The sequence below is a fragment of the Leptodactylus fuscus genome, chromosome 7, assembly GCF_031893055.1.
Source record: "Leptodactylus fuscus isolate aLepFus1 chromosome 7, aLepFus1.hap2, whole genome shotgun sequence".
NCBI lineage: Eukaryota > Metazoa > Chordata > Amphibia > Anura > Leptodactylidae > Leptodactylus > Leptodactylus fuscus.
Genome location: NC_134271.1, coordinates 74,288,226 through 74,306,332, shown reverse-complemented (window position 1 = coordinate 74,306,332; position 18,107 = coordinate 74,288,226). Strand labels below are relative to the sequence as shown.

General features: G+C 45.1%; 1 protein-coding gene across 1 annotated transcript in view; it reads left to right on the top strand.

The window, feature by feature from the left end:
- Window positions 1-18,107, top strand: part of BANP (BTG3 associated nuclear protein) — a 361,989-nt gene that overhangs the window by 149,183 nt on the left and 194,699 nt on the right. The window contains exon 7 of the mRNA XM_075282162.1: window positions 12,416-12,655. Coding sequence (XP_075138263.1) covers window positions 12,416-12,655 — 240 coding nt within the window. The remainder of the gene's footprint in view (window positions 1-12,415; window positions 12,656-18,107) is intronic.

Genomic DNA, 18,107 nt, shown 5'->3' with positions numbered 1-18,107 from the left:
GAAGGTGTTCAGTGCAGGCGGTGGCATCATCACTGACAAGCGCACCCGTCTGTCAGCTGAGAGTGCCGACCGACTCACTTTGATAAAAATGAACCACCACTGGATAGAGCCTTCATTTTTGTGCCCACCTGTGTAAAGCACCCCAACATGAAACTCCATGTCTGTACTCAACCTCTCCAATTCCTCCGCATCCTCATACTCATCCACCATAAGCGTTGCACAATTCTGCTAATACTAGGCTCCCTCCACCCTGATTTCCCCCAACTCTGCTGGTTAGAGGCTCCCTCCACCCTGATTTCCACCAACTCTGCTGGTTAGAGGCTCCCTCCACCCTGCTTTCCCCCAACTCTGCTGGTTAGAGGCTCCCTCCACCCTGATTTCCACCAACTCTGCTGGTTAGAGGCTCCCTCCACCCTGCTTTCCCACAACTCTACTGGTTAGAGACTCCCTCCACCCTGCTTTCCCACAACTCTGCTGGTTAGAGGCTCCCTCCACCCTGCTTTCCCACAACTCTGCTGGTTAGAGGCTCCCTCCACCCTGATTTCCACCAACTCTGCTGGTTAGAGGCTCCCTCCACCCTGATTTCCACCAACTCTGCTGGTTAGAGGCTCCCTCCACCCTGCTTTCCCACAACTCTGCTGGTTAGAGGCTCCCTCCACCCTGCTTTCCCACAACTCTGCTGGTTAGAGGCTCCCTCCACCCTGCTTTCCCACAACTCTGCTGGTTAGAGGCTCCCTCCACCCTGATTTCCACCAACTCTGCTGGTTAGAGGCTCCCTCCACCCTGCTTTCCCACAACTCTGCTGGTTAGAGGCTCCCTCCACCCTGATTTCCACCAACTCTGCTGGTTAGAGGCTCCCTCCACCCTGCTTTCCCACAACTCTGCTGGTTAGAGGCTCCCTCCACCCTGATTTCCACCAACTCTGCTGGTTAGAGGCTCCCTCCACCCTGTTTTCCCACAACTCTGCTGGTTAGAGGCTCCCTCCACCATGAATTGGTCCAAACTGGGCTGTTTAGAGGCTCCCTCCACCATGAATTGGTCCAAACTGGGGTTTTTAGAGGCTCCCTCCACCATGATTTGGTCCAAACTGGGCTGTTTAGAGGCTCCCTCCACCATGAATTGGTCCAAACTGGGGTTTTTAGAGGCTCCCTCCACCATGAATTGGTCCAAACTGGGCTGGTTAGAGGCTCTCTCCACCATGAATTTGCCCAAACTGGGCTGGTTAGAGGCTCCCTCCACCATGAATTTGCCCAAACTGGGCTGGTTGGAGGCTCCCTCCACCATGAATTTGCCCAAACTGGTTTTTTAGAGGCTCCCTCCACCATGAATTGGTCCAAACTGGGTTTTTTAGAGGCTCCCTCCACCATGAATTGGTCCAAACTGGGCTGGTTAGAGGCTCCCTCCACCATGAATTTGCCCAAACTGGGCTGGTTAGAGGCTCCCTCCACCATGAATTTGCCCAAACTGGGCTGGTTAGAGGCTTCCTCCACCATGAATTTGCCCAAACTGGGCTGGTTAGAGGCTCCCTCCACCATGAATTGGTCCAAACTGGGGTTTTTAGAGGCTCCCTCCACCATGAATTGGTCCAAACTGGGCTGTTTAGAGGCTCCCTCCACCATGAATTGGTCCAAACTGGGGGTTTTTAGAGGCTCCCTCCACTATGATTTGGTCCAATCTGGGGTTTTTAGAGGCTCCCTCCACCATGAATTTGCCCAAACTGGGCTGTTTAGAGGCTCCCTCCATCATGAATTGGTCCAAACTGGGCTGGTTAGAGGCTCCCTCCACCATGAATTTGCACAAACTGGGCTGGTTAGAGGCTCCCTCCACCATGAATTTGCCCAAACTGGGCTGGTTAGAGGCTCCCTCCACCATGAATTTGCCCAAACTGGGCTGTTTAGAGGCTCCCTCCATCATGAATTGGTCCAAACTGGGGTTTTAGAGGCTCCCTCCACCATGAATTGGTCCAATATGGGTTTTTTAGAGACTCCCTCCACCATGAATTTGCCCAAACTGGGCTGGTTAGAGGCTCCCTCCACCATGAATTGGTCCAAACTGGGCTGGTTAGAGGCTCCCTCCACCATGAATTGGTCCAAACTGGGCTGGTTAGAGGCTCCCTCCACCATGAATTTGCCCAAACTGGGCTGGTTAGAGGCTCCCTCCACCATGAATTTGCCCAAACTGGGCTGGTTAGAGGCTCCCTCCACCATGAATTTGCCCAAACTGGGCTGTTTAGAGGCTCCCTCCATCATGAATTGGTCCAAACTGGGGTTTTAGAGGCTCCCTCCACCATGAATTGGTCCAAAATGGGTTTTTTAGAGACTCCCTCCACCATGAATTTGCCCAAACTGGGCTGGTTAGAGGCTCCCTCCACCATTAATTGGTCCATACTGGGCTGGTTAGAAGCTCCCTCCACCATGAATTTGCCCAAACTGGGCTGTTTAGTGGCTCCCTCCATCATGAATTGGTCCAAACTGGGCTGGTTAGAGGCTCCCTCCACCATGAATTGGTCCAAACTGGGGTTTTTAGAGGCTCCCTCCACCATGAATTTGCCCAAACTGGGCTGGTTAGAGGCTCCCTCCACCATTAATTGGTCCAAACTGGGCTGATTAGAGGCTCCCTCCACCATGAATTTGCCCAAACTGGGCTGTTTAGAGGCTCCCTCCATCATGAATTGGTCCAAACTGGGGTTTTAGAGGCTCCCTCCACCATGAATTGGTCCAAAATGGGTTTTTTAGAGACTCCCTCCACCATGAATTTGCCCAAACTGGGCTGGTTAGAGGCTCCCTCCACCATTAATTGGTCCAATCTGGGCTGGTTAGAGGCTCCCTCCACCATGAATTTGCCCAAACTGGGCTGGTTAGAGGCTCCCTCCATCATGAATTGGTCCAAACTGGGCTGGTTAGAGGCTCCCTCCACCATGAATTGGTCCAAACTGGGTTTTTTAGAGGCTCCCTCCACCATGAATTGGTCCAAACTGGGTTTTTTAGAGGCTCCCTCCACCATGAATTGGTCCAAACTGGGCTGGTTAGAGGCTCCCTCCACCATGAATTGGTCCAAACTGGGCTGGTTAGAGGCTCCCTCCACCATGAATTGGTCCAAACTGGGGTTTTTAGAGGCTCCCTCCACCATGAATTGGTCCAAACTGGGGTTTTTAGAGGCTCCCTCCACCATGAATTTGCCCAAACTCTGCTGGTTAGAGGCTCAATCCACCCTGATTTTCAAAACAAATGTTGGTGCCAACCTCAACTTACTACAAGGGCCAAATTCACTGCTGGTGACAAGCTCTCCTCACTGCAAGTGCCAAATACACATGTTTCAAGGTGTTTTCCTACTGTCAGAGAGGTGGTATTGAGTGTGTAAAGTGTGTAGTTGTTAGGCTGTGATGTTGGGGTAATAGAGGGTCTTTGGTGTGTTAGATGCCCCCAGACATGCTTCCCCTGCTGTCCCAGTGTCATTCCAGAGGTGTTGGCATCATTTCCTGGGTGTCATAGTGGACTTGGTGACCCTCCAGACACGGATTTGGGTTTCCCCCGTAACGAGTATCTGTTCCCCATAGACTATAATGGGGTTTGAAACCCGTTCGAACACACGAACATTGAGCGGCTGTTCGAATTGAATTTCGAACCTCGAACATTTTAGTGTTCGCTCATCTCTAGTCCTCATAATAGAGTATGTTGCAGAGCTCCAAATTAAATAACAGACCTGGATGAGCTACACCCATTCTTTGGGCCTGGAGAAGCCACACACACACAGCTGATAGTGTATCAAGTGAATTCTGATTTTAATGGTGCAAAAAGGTAGTTTAAATACAATACAGACAAAAGCAGGTTGGACTATTCTAATAACATGATTGATTCTAGAGTTATAACATAAGGTGTGGCACATGACTATTGGATAAGGCCTAATGTAATCTGCATCTCATTATTACTTTCCAAACTGGGATGATCTTTCTCATGAAATAAAGAAGAATTTAAAATATTTATGTGTAAACCAACATCTTACATTAATTCTAGGTGTATATATCACAGCAAGAGAGATAATGATCACATGCTGGTCTGACCACTCCGGTCTTGGGCTAACGATCAATAGGTTATAGAACCTGTTTCTACACACACCTTCAAACATGAGACCCTTACCACAAACAGATAAGGAGTTATAACCCATCCATTAACATTCCACACGCCTTATCCCCAAAAGGGGTCTCTTAGACTCTAAACGGACATTGCTTATAAACTTTATATGAAAGAAAGTTACAAGATGGCTGAAAAGATATACAAAGATGGAGGATGTGATCCTAACAAGCCTGTATAACAGTGTAAGTTTATTGTGCCCTGGAAATCAGTCAACACACAGCCATTAGTATCTAAACCCTTGGCAACAAAAGTGAGTACACCCCTAAGTGAAAATGAACAAATTGTGCCCAATTAGCCATTTTCCCTCCCATGTGACTTGTTAGCGTTACATAGTCTCAGTTGTGAATCGGGAGAAGATGTCTTAAATTTGGTGTTATCTATCTTACTGGTCACTGGAAGTTCAGCATAGCACCTCATGGCAAAGAACTAATCTTATGAAAAGAATTGTTGCTCTAAATAAAGATGGCCAAATCAATAAGAAGATTGACAACACTCTGTAACTGAGCTTACAAAACTTTACAGTGGTTTAATAAGACAGGCTCCACCTTGCCATAGTCGACCCAAGAAGTTAAGTGTCGGTGCCAATAGTGTAACTACCGCCGTAGCAGCAGAGGCAGCTTCCACAGGGCCCGGGACATTAGGGGCCCAGTGACAGCCGCTACAGCTGCCTTTTTTTCTTTTCTTAATAGGCCGTTACCAGCTGGAGTAACTCCAGCCAGTAACGGGCCCTATTTACTTACCGATCCTGGCAGGATCCTTTTCAGACCCCCGAGTATAATGATCGGAGGCCCGGGAGAGGGAAGAAACATAAAAAACACTGTTACTTACCTCTCCACGATCCGGGTCATGTGACGTCTGACATAATTGAAGATGGACTACAGCGGAGCCGGGAGATTGGTGAGTAACAGTGGTTTTTTATGTTTTTCTCCCCCTGGGTCTCCAATTATTATACTCTGAAGTCTGAAAAGACCCCAGAGTATAATAATTGTTTATGAGTGTCCACAGTGGGACATAATACTGTGTGCAGGGTCCACTATGGGGGATAATACTGTGTGTAGTGGCCACTGAGGGACATAATAGTGTGTGCAGAGGCCACTATGGGGCATAATACTGTGTGCAGGGGCCACTATGGGACATAATACTGTGTGCAGGGGCCACTATGGACATAATACTGTGTGCAGAGGCCACTATGGGGCATAATACTGTGTGCAGGGGCCACTATGGGACATAATACTGTGTGCAGGGGCCACTATGGGACATAATACTGTGTGCAGGGGCCACTATGGGACATAATACTGTATGCAGGGGCCAGTATTGGACATAATACTGTGTGCAGGGGCCACTATGGGACATAATACTGTATGCAGGGGCCAGTATGGGACATAATACTGTGTGCAGGGGACACTAAGGGACATAATACTTTGTGCAGGGGACACTATGGGACATAATACTGTGTACAGGGGCCACTATGGGGTATAATACTGTGTGCAGGGGCCACTATGGGACATAATTCTGTGTGCAGGGGCCACTATGGGACGTAATACTGTGTGCAGGGCCCACTAAGGCACATAATACTGTGTGCAGGGGCCACTAAGAGACATAATACTGTGTGCAGGGGCCACTATGGGACATGTGAAAAGTTTGCCACGGGGCTCCGCCATTCCTAGTTACGCCACTGGTCGGTGCTCAATATCATATACAGAGGTTGTCATTGCAAAATAGATGTATAAGTGCTGCCAGCATTGCTACAGAGGTTAAAAGGGGTGGGGGTTCATATGTCAGTCCTCATGCCGTACACCACACACTGCATCAAATTGGTGTGCATGGCTGTAGTCCCAGTTGGAATCCTCTTCTAAAGTTTTTACACAAGAACGCCCACAAACACTTTGCTGAAGACAAGCAGACTAAGGACAACAATTACAGGAACCATGTGCTGTATTCTGATGAGACCAAGAGAATTTTATTTGGTTCAGATGGTGTCACTCGTGTATGGTGTCAACCAGGTGAGGAGTACAAAGACAAGTGTGCCTTGCCTACAGTCAAGTATGGTGGTGGGAATGTCATGGTTTGGGGCTGCATGAGTGATTCCGGCAATGGGGAGCTGCAGTTCATTGTGGGAACCCTGAATCCCAACATGTGCTGTGACTTACTGAAGCAGGGCCAAGATAAGGACTCCAAACAGATCACCACTGCCTTGCTACAGAAACTGAGGGTAAAGATGCTGGTCTGGCCAAGCATGTCTCCAGACCTAAACTCTATTGAGCTTCTCAAATATAAGGTGGAAGTGTGCAAGGTCTCTAACATCCACCAACTCTGTAATGTCGTCATGGAACAGTGGAAGAGGATTCCAGTGGCAATCTATGATACTCTAGTTAACTTCATGCCCAAAAGGGTTAAGCCAGTGCTGGAAATAATGGTGGATACACAAAATACTGACAATTGGAACACAATTTGTCCATTTTCACTTAGGGGTGTACTCACTTTTTTTTTTAGTGTGGTGATGACATCTACAGTCCTTTAATTTGATGTAGTAAAATGAATGAGCTACATATTCAGAGGTATTGGTGCCTCTTCTGAAATAGTCTTTCATTGACATATGTAAATATATTAGGACATGGTAAGCAGATGATACCCAGTCTTCTATTTTTGAACTCAACCTTCTGCACCCCTTCACAGCTTGTTCAATGCCCAAATTTTTATCTGTCTTGGTAGAAGGATCTTTTTGTATCCTAATACATCCTACACCCTAGTAATACTTACAGACTGTATGCTGCAATGAGAAGTTTGTTTTCGTGTAGTCAGGGAAGGGCTACAAGTTCTCAGTGGTGCTGTAATACAAGCCGATGCCACGCCAGCTTCCACACAGCATTATTTATTTGTTTTTTGTTTTCATGTTCATTTATATCTGTACGGACACCTGGTAGTCACCAAATGTGGCCCTAAGGAGTCATTTGTGTATATGTAGAGGGAAATGAGAAAGTCACTGAATTCAAACTGTTTAGGTTAGCAATTGATGGATGAATCCTGTAGGATATGAACTGATCACATATTTAGACAGATAATAAGAAAGTAATAGAATGACTCTGATTTTGTTAGCTGAATAGAGGGTAGTTTTCTATTGAATCTTTAGCACAAATACCCACTTGAGACAAGACAGATGAGGGAGAGAAGATTTCTCTACTTTAGGGTTGCATGGTTGCATCTCTTGTTAATGATTTTCAATGTCTTAGGTGTGTTATACTGCTGTGCATCAGTCATTTCTAAGTATGTCTTCTGTAGCAAGCATAGGTTGGCAAAGTCGACAAAGAGAAAAGTGCATTTTTCAAGCGGTATGGAGGACAGAGTCTCCAAACAGCCACATAACGCTAGTATGACCGCAGCCTGAAAGTGCTAAGGAACCACAAAAACTCAGCCAAATGTTAGAGCATAGTCACTGAGGGCTGATGTGAATAGTCCATGAAAGTCACCAACACTACTCAATAACTGCAGCAAACCTCATCAGTATTAACATCAGCCAGATATTGTGCGCCTGGAGCATTATGGCATGTCCGAGCAGCTGCATGCATCACCAGGCACAGTGCCAAACGTCAGATGGAGTTGTGTATAGAGTCCTGCCACTGGACTCTGCTGTACTGGCAATGTATTCCATGAAGTGACAATACACTTCCAACTTTTTTGAAACAAGTATGAAGAAGGTCTTTTTATGTTACAGCATGAATGAGGCCCAATGCAAAGCAAGGTCCTCAAAGACCTTCACTCTTCTGCACAAAGCCCTGACCTTTATCCCATCAAACACCTTTAGGCTAAGGCCCCACAGCGAAAAAGTGCTGCAGGAAAAAAACAGCAGAAATTCATTATGTTTTTTTCCTGCAGCACTTTTCATAGAAATTGTGCAGAGTTTTCCTCTTTGGACTTTCTGCTTCTATTATACCTATACAGGAAAACATTAGCAGTTTTGTAACTATAGTTTACATTTTGCTTGAAATCACAGCATGTCCATCTGCAGTGTGTGGATGGGATTAGCCATAATCCTGTCGCTTTTGCAGGTACTGTAAAACGCAGTGTTTTGGGTTTTTGATTTTTTTTTTTTGCTGTGGTGTTTTCACAGCAGAAAAATATTTGCATTTACGGTACATGGGGCCCCAGCCTCACGATGAACTAACATGAACATTGTGACCAGGCCCTCTCATTTAGTTCTATTAGGGAACATATGTTGGATTCGGGTGACCCTAACTTGTGTGTGGGGCTAGGTTCTGCTGACAGACTCCCTTTAATGCTATATATGTATGGAAATAGGCTGGTTGTGACATGATATTTCAAGTCATTTCCTTGAGGTCAGCATTTATTTTTTATGTTAAAGTTTCTAGTTTTCTGTAAAACTCTGATGAAATATTACAGTTTTCACATTAGTTACCAGATGTCCAAACAGCAGTTAGACAGGTAGCTTAAAGGCATGGCATTTTACAGCGTAGAGTGAAAGTGATAGTCACTGACTATGTCTGTGGTTCTGGCCAAGCTAAGATTTCAGCTTTTACAATAACTTGAGCTGTATAGAGAGGTTAGGGATCACCATTGAGCGTTACTTCCAGAATCTATAAGCAGCATAATACAGGAAGACTTGTAGAAGGTGATGGCATCAAATAAAATGAGTAAATAATGTTATTTTATTGTACAGAAATTTTAAGGATGAATCTTAGATGTGACCTCTGGCATAGGTGGATCATGTGACTATAATAGTGAAAACAGACCAGCTTCATAATATACTACCAAGCCACTATAACTAGGCCATTTGTGTGTCTTGCTATTTGCTGAACCTTTATACTATCTGCTGAACCATTGGGTCTGTTTATCCATTTACATAAATCTTCTGGCTGGTTCATTCGAGTGAAATAGAAAAAGAAAACATCCCTCTAACTCCAGTCAGTGTAAGAATTGCATTGATCAGACACACTGGGGAATCTGTCAGGAGGCTTTTTGGTGGTTACACTTGTGTATATAACCTAAAGACATTAGCAGACCCCCTGACGCATGCCATGTGAATGCTGTATTACTATTTGGTGGGTGCGGCACTGACTGCAGAACTGGCGATACTCTCTGTTACTTCACATTATAAAATCTCTTGAGTTCCTCTTACTTTTATACTATTCCAGCTCAGCTTTCATAGCTCAGGAATCTTTCAGATGCTGGGAGATTTTATTACTCTGTCCAGCAGTAAGTTTGTTTTCAGAGATGCCATTTACACTCACCAGTAACTATTTTTAAGTTTCCTTCCTCCTGAATTCAGTAGTAATAGAAAAAGCCGCAGGTTCCATCAACATTGCACAGCTTTGTTTACTCCTCTGACATCCAGATAAAACCTTCTATTTACTCTTCAGCTTCATATTTTCCATATTTAAGGGAATAGAAATTTTCCAGCTGGAAACCTGGATGGAAAAAAAATCAGACTCCATTCTGTCCATGACCAGGTAGGCTGCTGTTATTGGTACTGGCAGGAATCTCACCCTGGTTTTGTTGGGTGGCGCATTTGAGGCATTAGCAATGATTCATTGCACTATACAGGAGACAGACCTGAAACTCGGAATTTTAAATTACAGCCTTCAATTTGGATCGTCTTAGACAAATCACAATTACTTAATCAGAATTTATAGATCCGCCTGTCTTCAGCCTTTTCATTTTCGCCCAGTTAGACTTACAACTGCATAATTTAGCCGCTGCAGCCATTCTGTAAATGGGTCAGACAGACGTTGGCAATAGAGCAGCAATTTATTAATACGATTCTATAATTCAGTTTGCAGAATAGCAGATTCCGTGTTATTTTAATAGGTTTTTGGAAGTTGAAACAGTTTATTTTGAGTCATGAGGCCTGTGGTCAGTAAATGCCTTCAGTAACCTAGCTAGTTATAAATGGAATGTAATTTTCCCCTCCAGGAAACACATTCACAAACCTTTTCCTCACCATCATAGGAGTTATGTTCTGTCTAATGGAGATAACTAAACTACTTCACTGATTTGTTTTAAAGTAAAAGGGGAGTGTATCAGGTCCAAATGCCTCCTAAACCAATAATAGTGCCTTATACATACCTCCGATATACGCCGAAACATACATTTGTGGCTACAAATGGATAAAGTAGTTCAGGGAAAATCATATTTTTGTGGATTTGCAGATCAGCATGCAAGAGCATTGGGGACGGGCCAAATTTGACATATTTGCCTACAGACAGTCATGGTGTGGTTAGAATCTGAGCATTGCAGTTAAAGGAATGGAGTAGCGCAGCTATTTCTGAGCAATGTGCAGCTGTTTGTAGGCAAATCGGATTCGCAGGCCAATTTTCATTTTCATAAAAGAAGTTTATGTCTGCGTTTCGCCATCAATTTGTTGCCACATATGTATGTTTCTGCAGCTATGAAAAACCCTTACATGGTTGGTTTGGGAGACATTTTGGACACGACAGACTCCCTTTTCAAGCTGACAATTCACGAAAGACTTTGATGTTTGATCAGTCTTTGTGGGATTGTTCATACCAGTGATACCAGCAGCAACATTGTAGACTAACCTGGTCAGTCTGTTTAAGGGCTGGTTCACATGTAGGAATTTGATGCTGATTGTGTCAGGGAGAAAGTTTGTGCTTTACGAATTTGAAGCTGATTTTGCTGGTAATTTGAAAATCTGCTTCTAAAGTTTGCGAACTTCAAATGATGCTTGACTGAAGTGTATGTGGGGGCTGCTTAAGCCTTAGTACTTATTCACACTGTTCCAGTGCATTTTGGGCAAATTGGAACTTCACTACTTTTTCCATGTGTTTTAATGCTTTATGAAATGATAGAAAGTGCTGAATGTCAGTTATATTCACCTTCTGTATCTGCAATATATCAGATGAAGGTAAGGCAAAGCCCCTGTTTGAGAGGTGATTGTGATGGCTGCTTATATGTTTCTAACAAAACCTGAAAAGGAGATGCTACTTTCTCATTGATATCATTATTGTATTGCTATCAGGCTTCTCACTACTCTCTATGGGTTCAGTAACACAAGAGGATGTGTAATGGGTCTGCCAAGGTGATAGATATGGGGAGTAGTTTACTGGGAGCTAATATAGCTGTACAGTGATGGCAAGTACATCGTTTTTTGCAGACAGAAAATTATGCTGCACATGGTGAAACCTTGCAGATGCCCATTTAGTACTAGAACCTTATGTCTATTATTTATTTTTCTGTTTTAATTCTCCGTTTTGTCATGCTGGGAACAAAGTATCGTCGTTCTGATCTGTCAGATTATCTGAACAACAGATAGTAATGCTGCCATATTCATGGATACAAACAACAGATTTTCCATTGGTATCCATCCTGATTGACTGTAAAATCTGAAGTTCCCTTCCATCATCCCTTTCAGCTTCTGTTTGATGGGAGTAGCATGAGCATGCATTTTTTATTCCTCTAAAAAACAAATCCACCAAAGGAAGGGACCTTGGTTTTTATTTTAACAATGATGTCAGTGTTGATGGACACAGAGAGAAAGTCTTCCATTTGTTTCTGTCAGTCTGACACACTTGAACATCCGTTGTTCTGATCTTTTGATGGATTGGTATATTGAATATCCTGACATTGGTATCTTTCAATCCAAACATTATGAAACGTGCTTTATTCTTTGCAGCTTGAGTGGACTTTTCTTTTACAGACTCAAGGCTGCACTAGACTCGAGGGTACCACTGTTGTCCATCAGCTCTTCATATTAATAGTTTTTTTTCAGTGCACTTTTCTTTAGTAGTTTATGAACTGGAATACTGTGTTACAATAATGTGTACAAATCTGTGTTCATCTGTGGATTTTACAGAGCGGGGCAACAAATATCCAGTCTGAATAATTCTGTTTAGTTGCTCCATTTTTGTGTACAGGGCCTACTGTGTACCCAACTGTGCTGACTGTGCACTACACATATCAGATCAGATATTTCATATAGGAAAGTCTTTTCTCAGAGAATTATGTGAACAGGCGCAGATTTGGCCTTGTATTAAACATTGCTTTCTGAATCTGTACATTTATATACAGTATATGTGTTTGGATAACTTGGTGGCTGTATTGTAACATTACAGCATTTACTGATGTTGAATATTCAGGAGATTTCAAGATGGAAACAAAATTATTTTAGATAGTCCTGACTGATCTACCACAGTATAATTCATAGATTATTATGTCATAATGTACAGGTTATGCTAAATTTAAAAAAATACACAGATGCTTAGTAAATTTTCTGGATATTTGTGACAAGTTTGTTGTTTTCTTTTTAGAGGATTTCCCTAATGGTACCTGGCTAGGAGATGAGAATAATCCTGAGATGCGTGTGAGATGTCCTATCACAGCCGCAGACATGCTACACATCAGCACTAACTGCCGGACAGCAGAGAAGATGGCGCTAACCTTGCTCGACTACCTCTTTCATCGCGAGGTGCAAGCAGTATCCAACCTGTCAGGGCAAGGGAAACATGGCAAAAAGCAGCTTGATCCTCTGATGATTTATGGCATCCGCTGTAAGTAGAATGAATGCTTATAGATTTTTGTGCTATGCTTATACTTTACTATTTTGTGGTAATAATTGAATCATTTTTTGTTTTGGGTGAGGATTTACACCAACCTCTTGTAACAGGACTCTGGTAAGACTGATTCAGATCTTCCGAAGAGATGTGCTGTAAATGTAATATGTTTACTCTAGTCACAGAAAAAAGCTGACTGGAGACATTCATACAAAATATAAAACTTTACTTTTATTGAAAAAGTATATAAAAATATAGAAAAAAAAACTAGAAAGGCAGAACAAAAACAAAATTTTCACTAATACCGCCTGGTCACAACAGTAGATCTCACAGTTCCATCACCAGTAGTCTCACCCACACACCTCCTTAGTCACCACCCTCTCCTGATGACATTTCACCACCCCCATCACTGTGCATTATTACTATATTCCTCCATATCAAATCGATCATCTAGACTCTCCTTCCCCTCTGTACATGTACCTTCAGGCAGAGACCTCTTAGGTATAGTTTTTGTCTATTATCTGCCATCTTACTCCTGCTGTTTCTACAGTGCTGCCTGTTTCAGTAATGGAAGGGGGACGTTCCCTGATATGATTGGTTGGAATGAAACAGAAAGTCCTACTGATGTTGTAGGGCTATTGTTCTCCAGTGTTATATGCAGTAATGGCCTGCTGGCAGGTAAGATATTACTAATCAGTGCTTGGATGTCTCTGCTGACATGTTGAGCTGTTTTGATCTTGCTGTGTGTCTGTGTAAAGGGAGTGACAAGATAATATTAAAGGGGCTCTATCATTGGGAAAAGTCTTTTTTTAACTAAGCACATACTGGTGCTTTCACACCTACCTTTTGTATGTAAACTTCTTCAGTGGTTTTTAAATGTGCCCATTTTTATTCACATGCTAATTAGCTTCCAGCCAGCAACAGGAAATTCCCAGCAGCCTCCTCTCTGCTATTCTCTCCTAGCTGTGTAGTGGAAGCAGGAAGTCAGCAGCAGCAGCCTGTGCTGTACACATACATAGGAAAGAATAGCAGAGGGTGCACCATGAGAATTCCGGGGTGCACCAAGAGGCTAATTAGTATATGAATATAAATGGAATCATTCAAAAACCACCGAGGCGATTTACATACAATAGGTAGGTGTGAAATAGCCTTTCTAAAGGCTATGCAAGCATGTGCTTATCTAAAAATTACTTTTCCCAATGATGGAGCCCCTTTAAAGGGGAGTTTACCGAAGAATAGTAGAAGTATCTTCCGGACATCATCAGGAGAGGTCATTAAGGAGATGTGTGGGTGAGGGTACTAGTGATTGGACTGTGAGATCCTATGGGAGGAGCTAAGTCTGATATAAGTATTCAGCAGCATTCAGTCTGACACTGCTGGCATCAGAGCGTTTATGCTGCCACTACATATCGCTAATGCGACAAAAACAGCTGTATTTACTGCTATTTGTCTTCTACTTCGAGAGCCTCTGATTAATCTAATAAAGTTTGGTCAGTTGTATATGTCAATTACAACATTAGGGTGCATGCACACAATGTAACGCAGCACTGATTCTTGCACGATAACTCGTGTAAGGATCAGCGCTGCAAGACAGAATCCCATTGACTTCAATGGGTTCCGTTTAGCGCATGTAACACATTGAAATCAATGGGAGGCTTTTTAACCCATTAATTTCAATGTGTTACGTGCATTAAATGGAACCCATTGAAGTCAATGGGTTTCTGTTTTGCAGCGCTGATCCTTACACGCGTTATCATTAGAGATGAGCGAACAGTGTTCTATCGAACTCATGTTCGATCGGATATTAGGCTGTTCGGCATGTTCGAATCGAATCGAACACCGCGTGGTAAAGTGCGCCATTACTCGATTCCCCTCCCACCTTCCCTGGCGCCTTTTTTGCTCCAATAACAGCGCAGGGTAGGTGGGACAGGAACTACGACACCGGTGACGTTGAAAAAAGTAGGCAAAACCCATTGGCTGCCGAAAACATGTGACCTCTAATTTAAAAGAACAGCGCCGCCCAGCTTCGCGTCATTCTGAGCTTGCAATTCACCGGGGACGGAGGTTTCCGTCCAGCTAGCTAGGGCTTAGATTCTGGGTAGGCAGGGACAGGCTAGGATAGGAAGGAGAAGACAACCAACAGCTCTTGTAAGAGCTAAATTCCAGGGAGAAGCTTGTCAGTGTAACGTGGCACTGACGGGCTCAATCGCCGCAACCCAGCTTTCCCAGGATCCTGAATGGAATACACTGTCAGTGTATTCCCGTATACCCGATATATACCCCGATACCCGTTCCAACGGTGTGCCCCCCCACCTTCACCCCAGAAATACCCTGCAAGTCCCCTAGCAATAGAATTGGGGCTATATACACCCACAATTTTTACTACTGGTATACAGTGCCATTGTCTGACTGGGAATTCAAAGAATATATTGGGAATACAAATACCCTCATTTCTTGCTACTGCCATATAGTGCCAGTTTCTGACTGGTAATTCAAAAAATATATTGGGGTTACGTGCACCCACAATTTTTACTACTGGTATACAGTGCCATTGTCTGACTGGGAATTCAAAGAATATATTGGGGTTATAAATACCCTCATTTCTTGCTACTGCCATATAGTGCCAGTTTCTGACTGGTAATTCAAAGAATATATTGGGGTTACGTGCACCCACAATTTTTACTACTGGTATACAGTGCCATTGTCTGACTGGGAATTCAAAGAGTATATTGGGAATACAAATACCCTCATTTCTTGCTACTGCCATATAGTGCCAGTTTCTGACTGGTAATTCAAAGAATATATTGGGGTTACGTGCACCCACAATTTTTACTACTGGTATACAGTGCCATTGTCTGACTGGGAATTCAAAGAATATATTGGGGTTATAAATACCCTCATTTCTTGCTACTGCCATATAGTGCCAGTTTCTGACTGGTAATTCAAAGAATATATTGGGGTTACGTGCACCCACAATTTTTACTACTGGTATACAGTGCCATTGTCTGACTGGGAATTCAAAGAGTATATTGGGAATACAAATACCCTCATTTCTTGCTACTGCCATATAGTGCCAGTTTCTGACTGGGAATTCAAAGAATATATTGGGGTTACGTGCACCCACAATTTTTACTACTGGTATACAGTGCCATTGTCTGACTGGGAATTCAAAGAGTATATTGGGAATACAAATACCCTCATTTCTTGCTACTGCCATATAGTGCCAGTTTCTGACTGGGAATTCAAAGAATATATTGGGGTTACGTGCACCCACAATTTTTACTACTGGTATACAGTGCCAATTTCTAACTAGGAATTCAAAATGCGCAAGGCTCCCGGAAAGGGACGTGGACGAGGCCGTGGGCGAGGTCGGGGGAATGGTTCTGGGGAGCAAGGTAGCAGTGAAGCCACAGGGCGTCCCGTGCCTACTCCTGTGGGGCAGCAAGCATTGCGCCACTCCACAGTGCCAGGGTTGCTTGCCACATTAACTAAACTGCAGGGTACAAACCTTAGTAGGCCCGAGAACCAGGAACAGGTCTTGCAATGGCTGTCAGAGAACGCTTACAGCACATTGTCCAGCAGCCAGTCAGACTCTGCCTCCTCTCCTCCTATTACCCAACAGTCTTGTCTTCCTTCCTCCCAAAATTCCGAAGCTTTACAGAACAATAACCCAAACTGTCCCTGCTCCCCAGAGCTGTTCTCCGCTCCTTTCATTGTCCCTCAACCTGCCTCTCCACGTCACGATTCCACGAACCTAACAGAGGAGCATCTGTGTCCAGATGCTCAAACACTAGAGTCTCCTCCATCTCCGTTCGATTTGGTGGTGGATGACCAGCAACCCACCCTCATCGACGATGATGTGACGCAGTTGCCGTCAGGGCATCCAGTTGACCGGCGCATTGTGCGGGAGGAGGAGATGAGACAGGAGTTGGAAGAGGAAGTGGTGGATGATGAGGACACTGACCCGACCTGGACAGGGGGGATGTCAAGCGGGGAAAGTAGTGTGGATGTTGAGGCAGGTGCAGCACCAAAAAGGGTAGCTAGAGGCAGAGGCAGAGGTCAGCAGCTTAGGCGAAGCCAGGCCACACCCGGAATCTCCCAAGATGTTCCAGTTCGTACCCAGCCCCGAAAAACTCCCACCTCGAGGGCACGTTTCTCGAAGGTGTGGAGTTTTTTCAAGGAATGCGCCGAGGACAGATATAGTGTTGTCTGCACAATTTGCCTCTCGAAATTGATTAGGGGCTCTGAGAAGAGCAACCTGTCCACCACTTCAATGCGCCGTCATTTGGAATCCAAGCACTGGAATCAGTGGCAGGCAGCAACGGCAGGACAAAGGCCGCCTGCCGTTCACGCCACTGCCACTGCCTCTGCCACTGCCTCTGCCACTGCCACTGCTGACTGTGCTGGCGATGCACTCCAGAGGACGAGCCAGGACACCACTTCATCTGCCTCCGCCACTTTGTTGACTTCTACCTCATCCTCCCCTGGTCCTGTCTTATCTCCTTCTCCTGCACCATCAAAGGCACCATCAGGCGTTTCTTTACAACAACCCACCATCTCTCAGACATTGGAGCGGCGGCAGAAATACACTGCTAACCACCCACACGCGCAAGCCTTGAACGCCAACATCGCTAAACTGCTGGCCCAGGAGATGTTGGCGTTCCGGCTTGTTGAAACTCCCGCCTTCCTGGACCTGATGGCAACTGCGGCACCTCGCTATGCCGTCCCTAGCCGTCACTACTTCTCCCGGTGTGCCGTCCCCGCCTTGCACCAGCACGTGTCACTCAACATCAGGCGGGCCCTTAGTTCCGCGCTTTGCACAAAGGTCCACTTGACCACCGACGCGTGGACAAGTGCATGCGGACAGGGACGCTACATTTCACTGACGGCACACTGGGTGAATGTAGTTGAGGCTGGGACTGCTTCCCAAACTGGCCCGGTGTACCTCGTCTCCCCGCCTAACATTCCTGGCAGGGACACGAGAAGAACACCCCCCTCCTCCTCCTCCTCTACCGCCTCCTCCTCCTCCACCGCCTCCTCCTCCGCCACCGCCTCCTCCTCCGCTGTTAGATTGACCCCAGCTACGAGTTGGAAACGTTGCAGCACTGGCGTTGGTAGACGTCAGCAGGCTGTGCTGAAGCTGATCAGCTTGGGGGACAGACAGCACACTGCCTCCGAGGTGAGGGATGCCCTCCTCGATGAGACGGCAATATGGTTTGAGCCGCTGCACCTGGGCCCAGGCATGGTCGTTTGTGATAACGGCCGGAACCTGGTAGCAGCTCTGGAGCTTGCCGGACTCCAACATGTTCCATGCCTGGCCCACGTCTTCAACCTAGTGGTGCAACGTTTCCTAAAGAGCTACCCCAATGTTCCAGAGCTACTGGTGAAAGTGCGGCGCATGTGCGCCCACTTTCGCAAGTCGACAGTAGCCGCTGCTAGCTTAAAATCT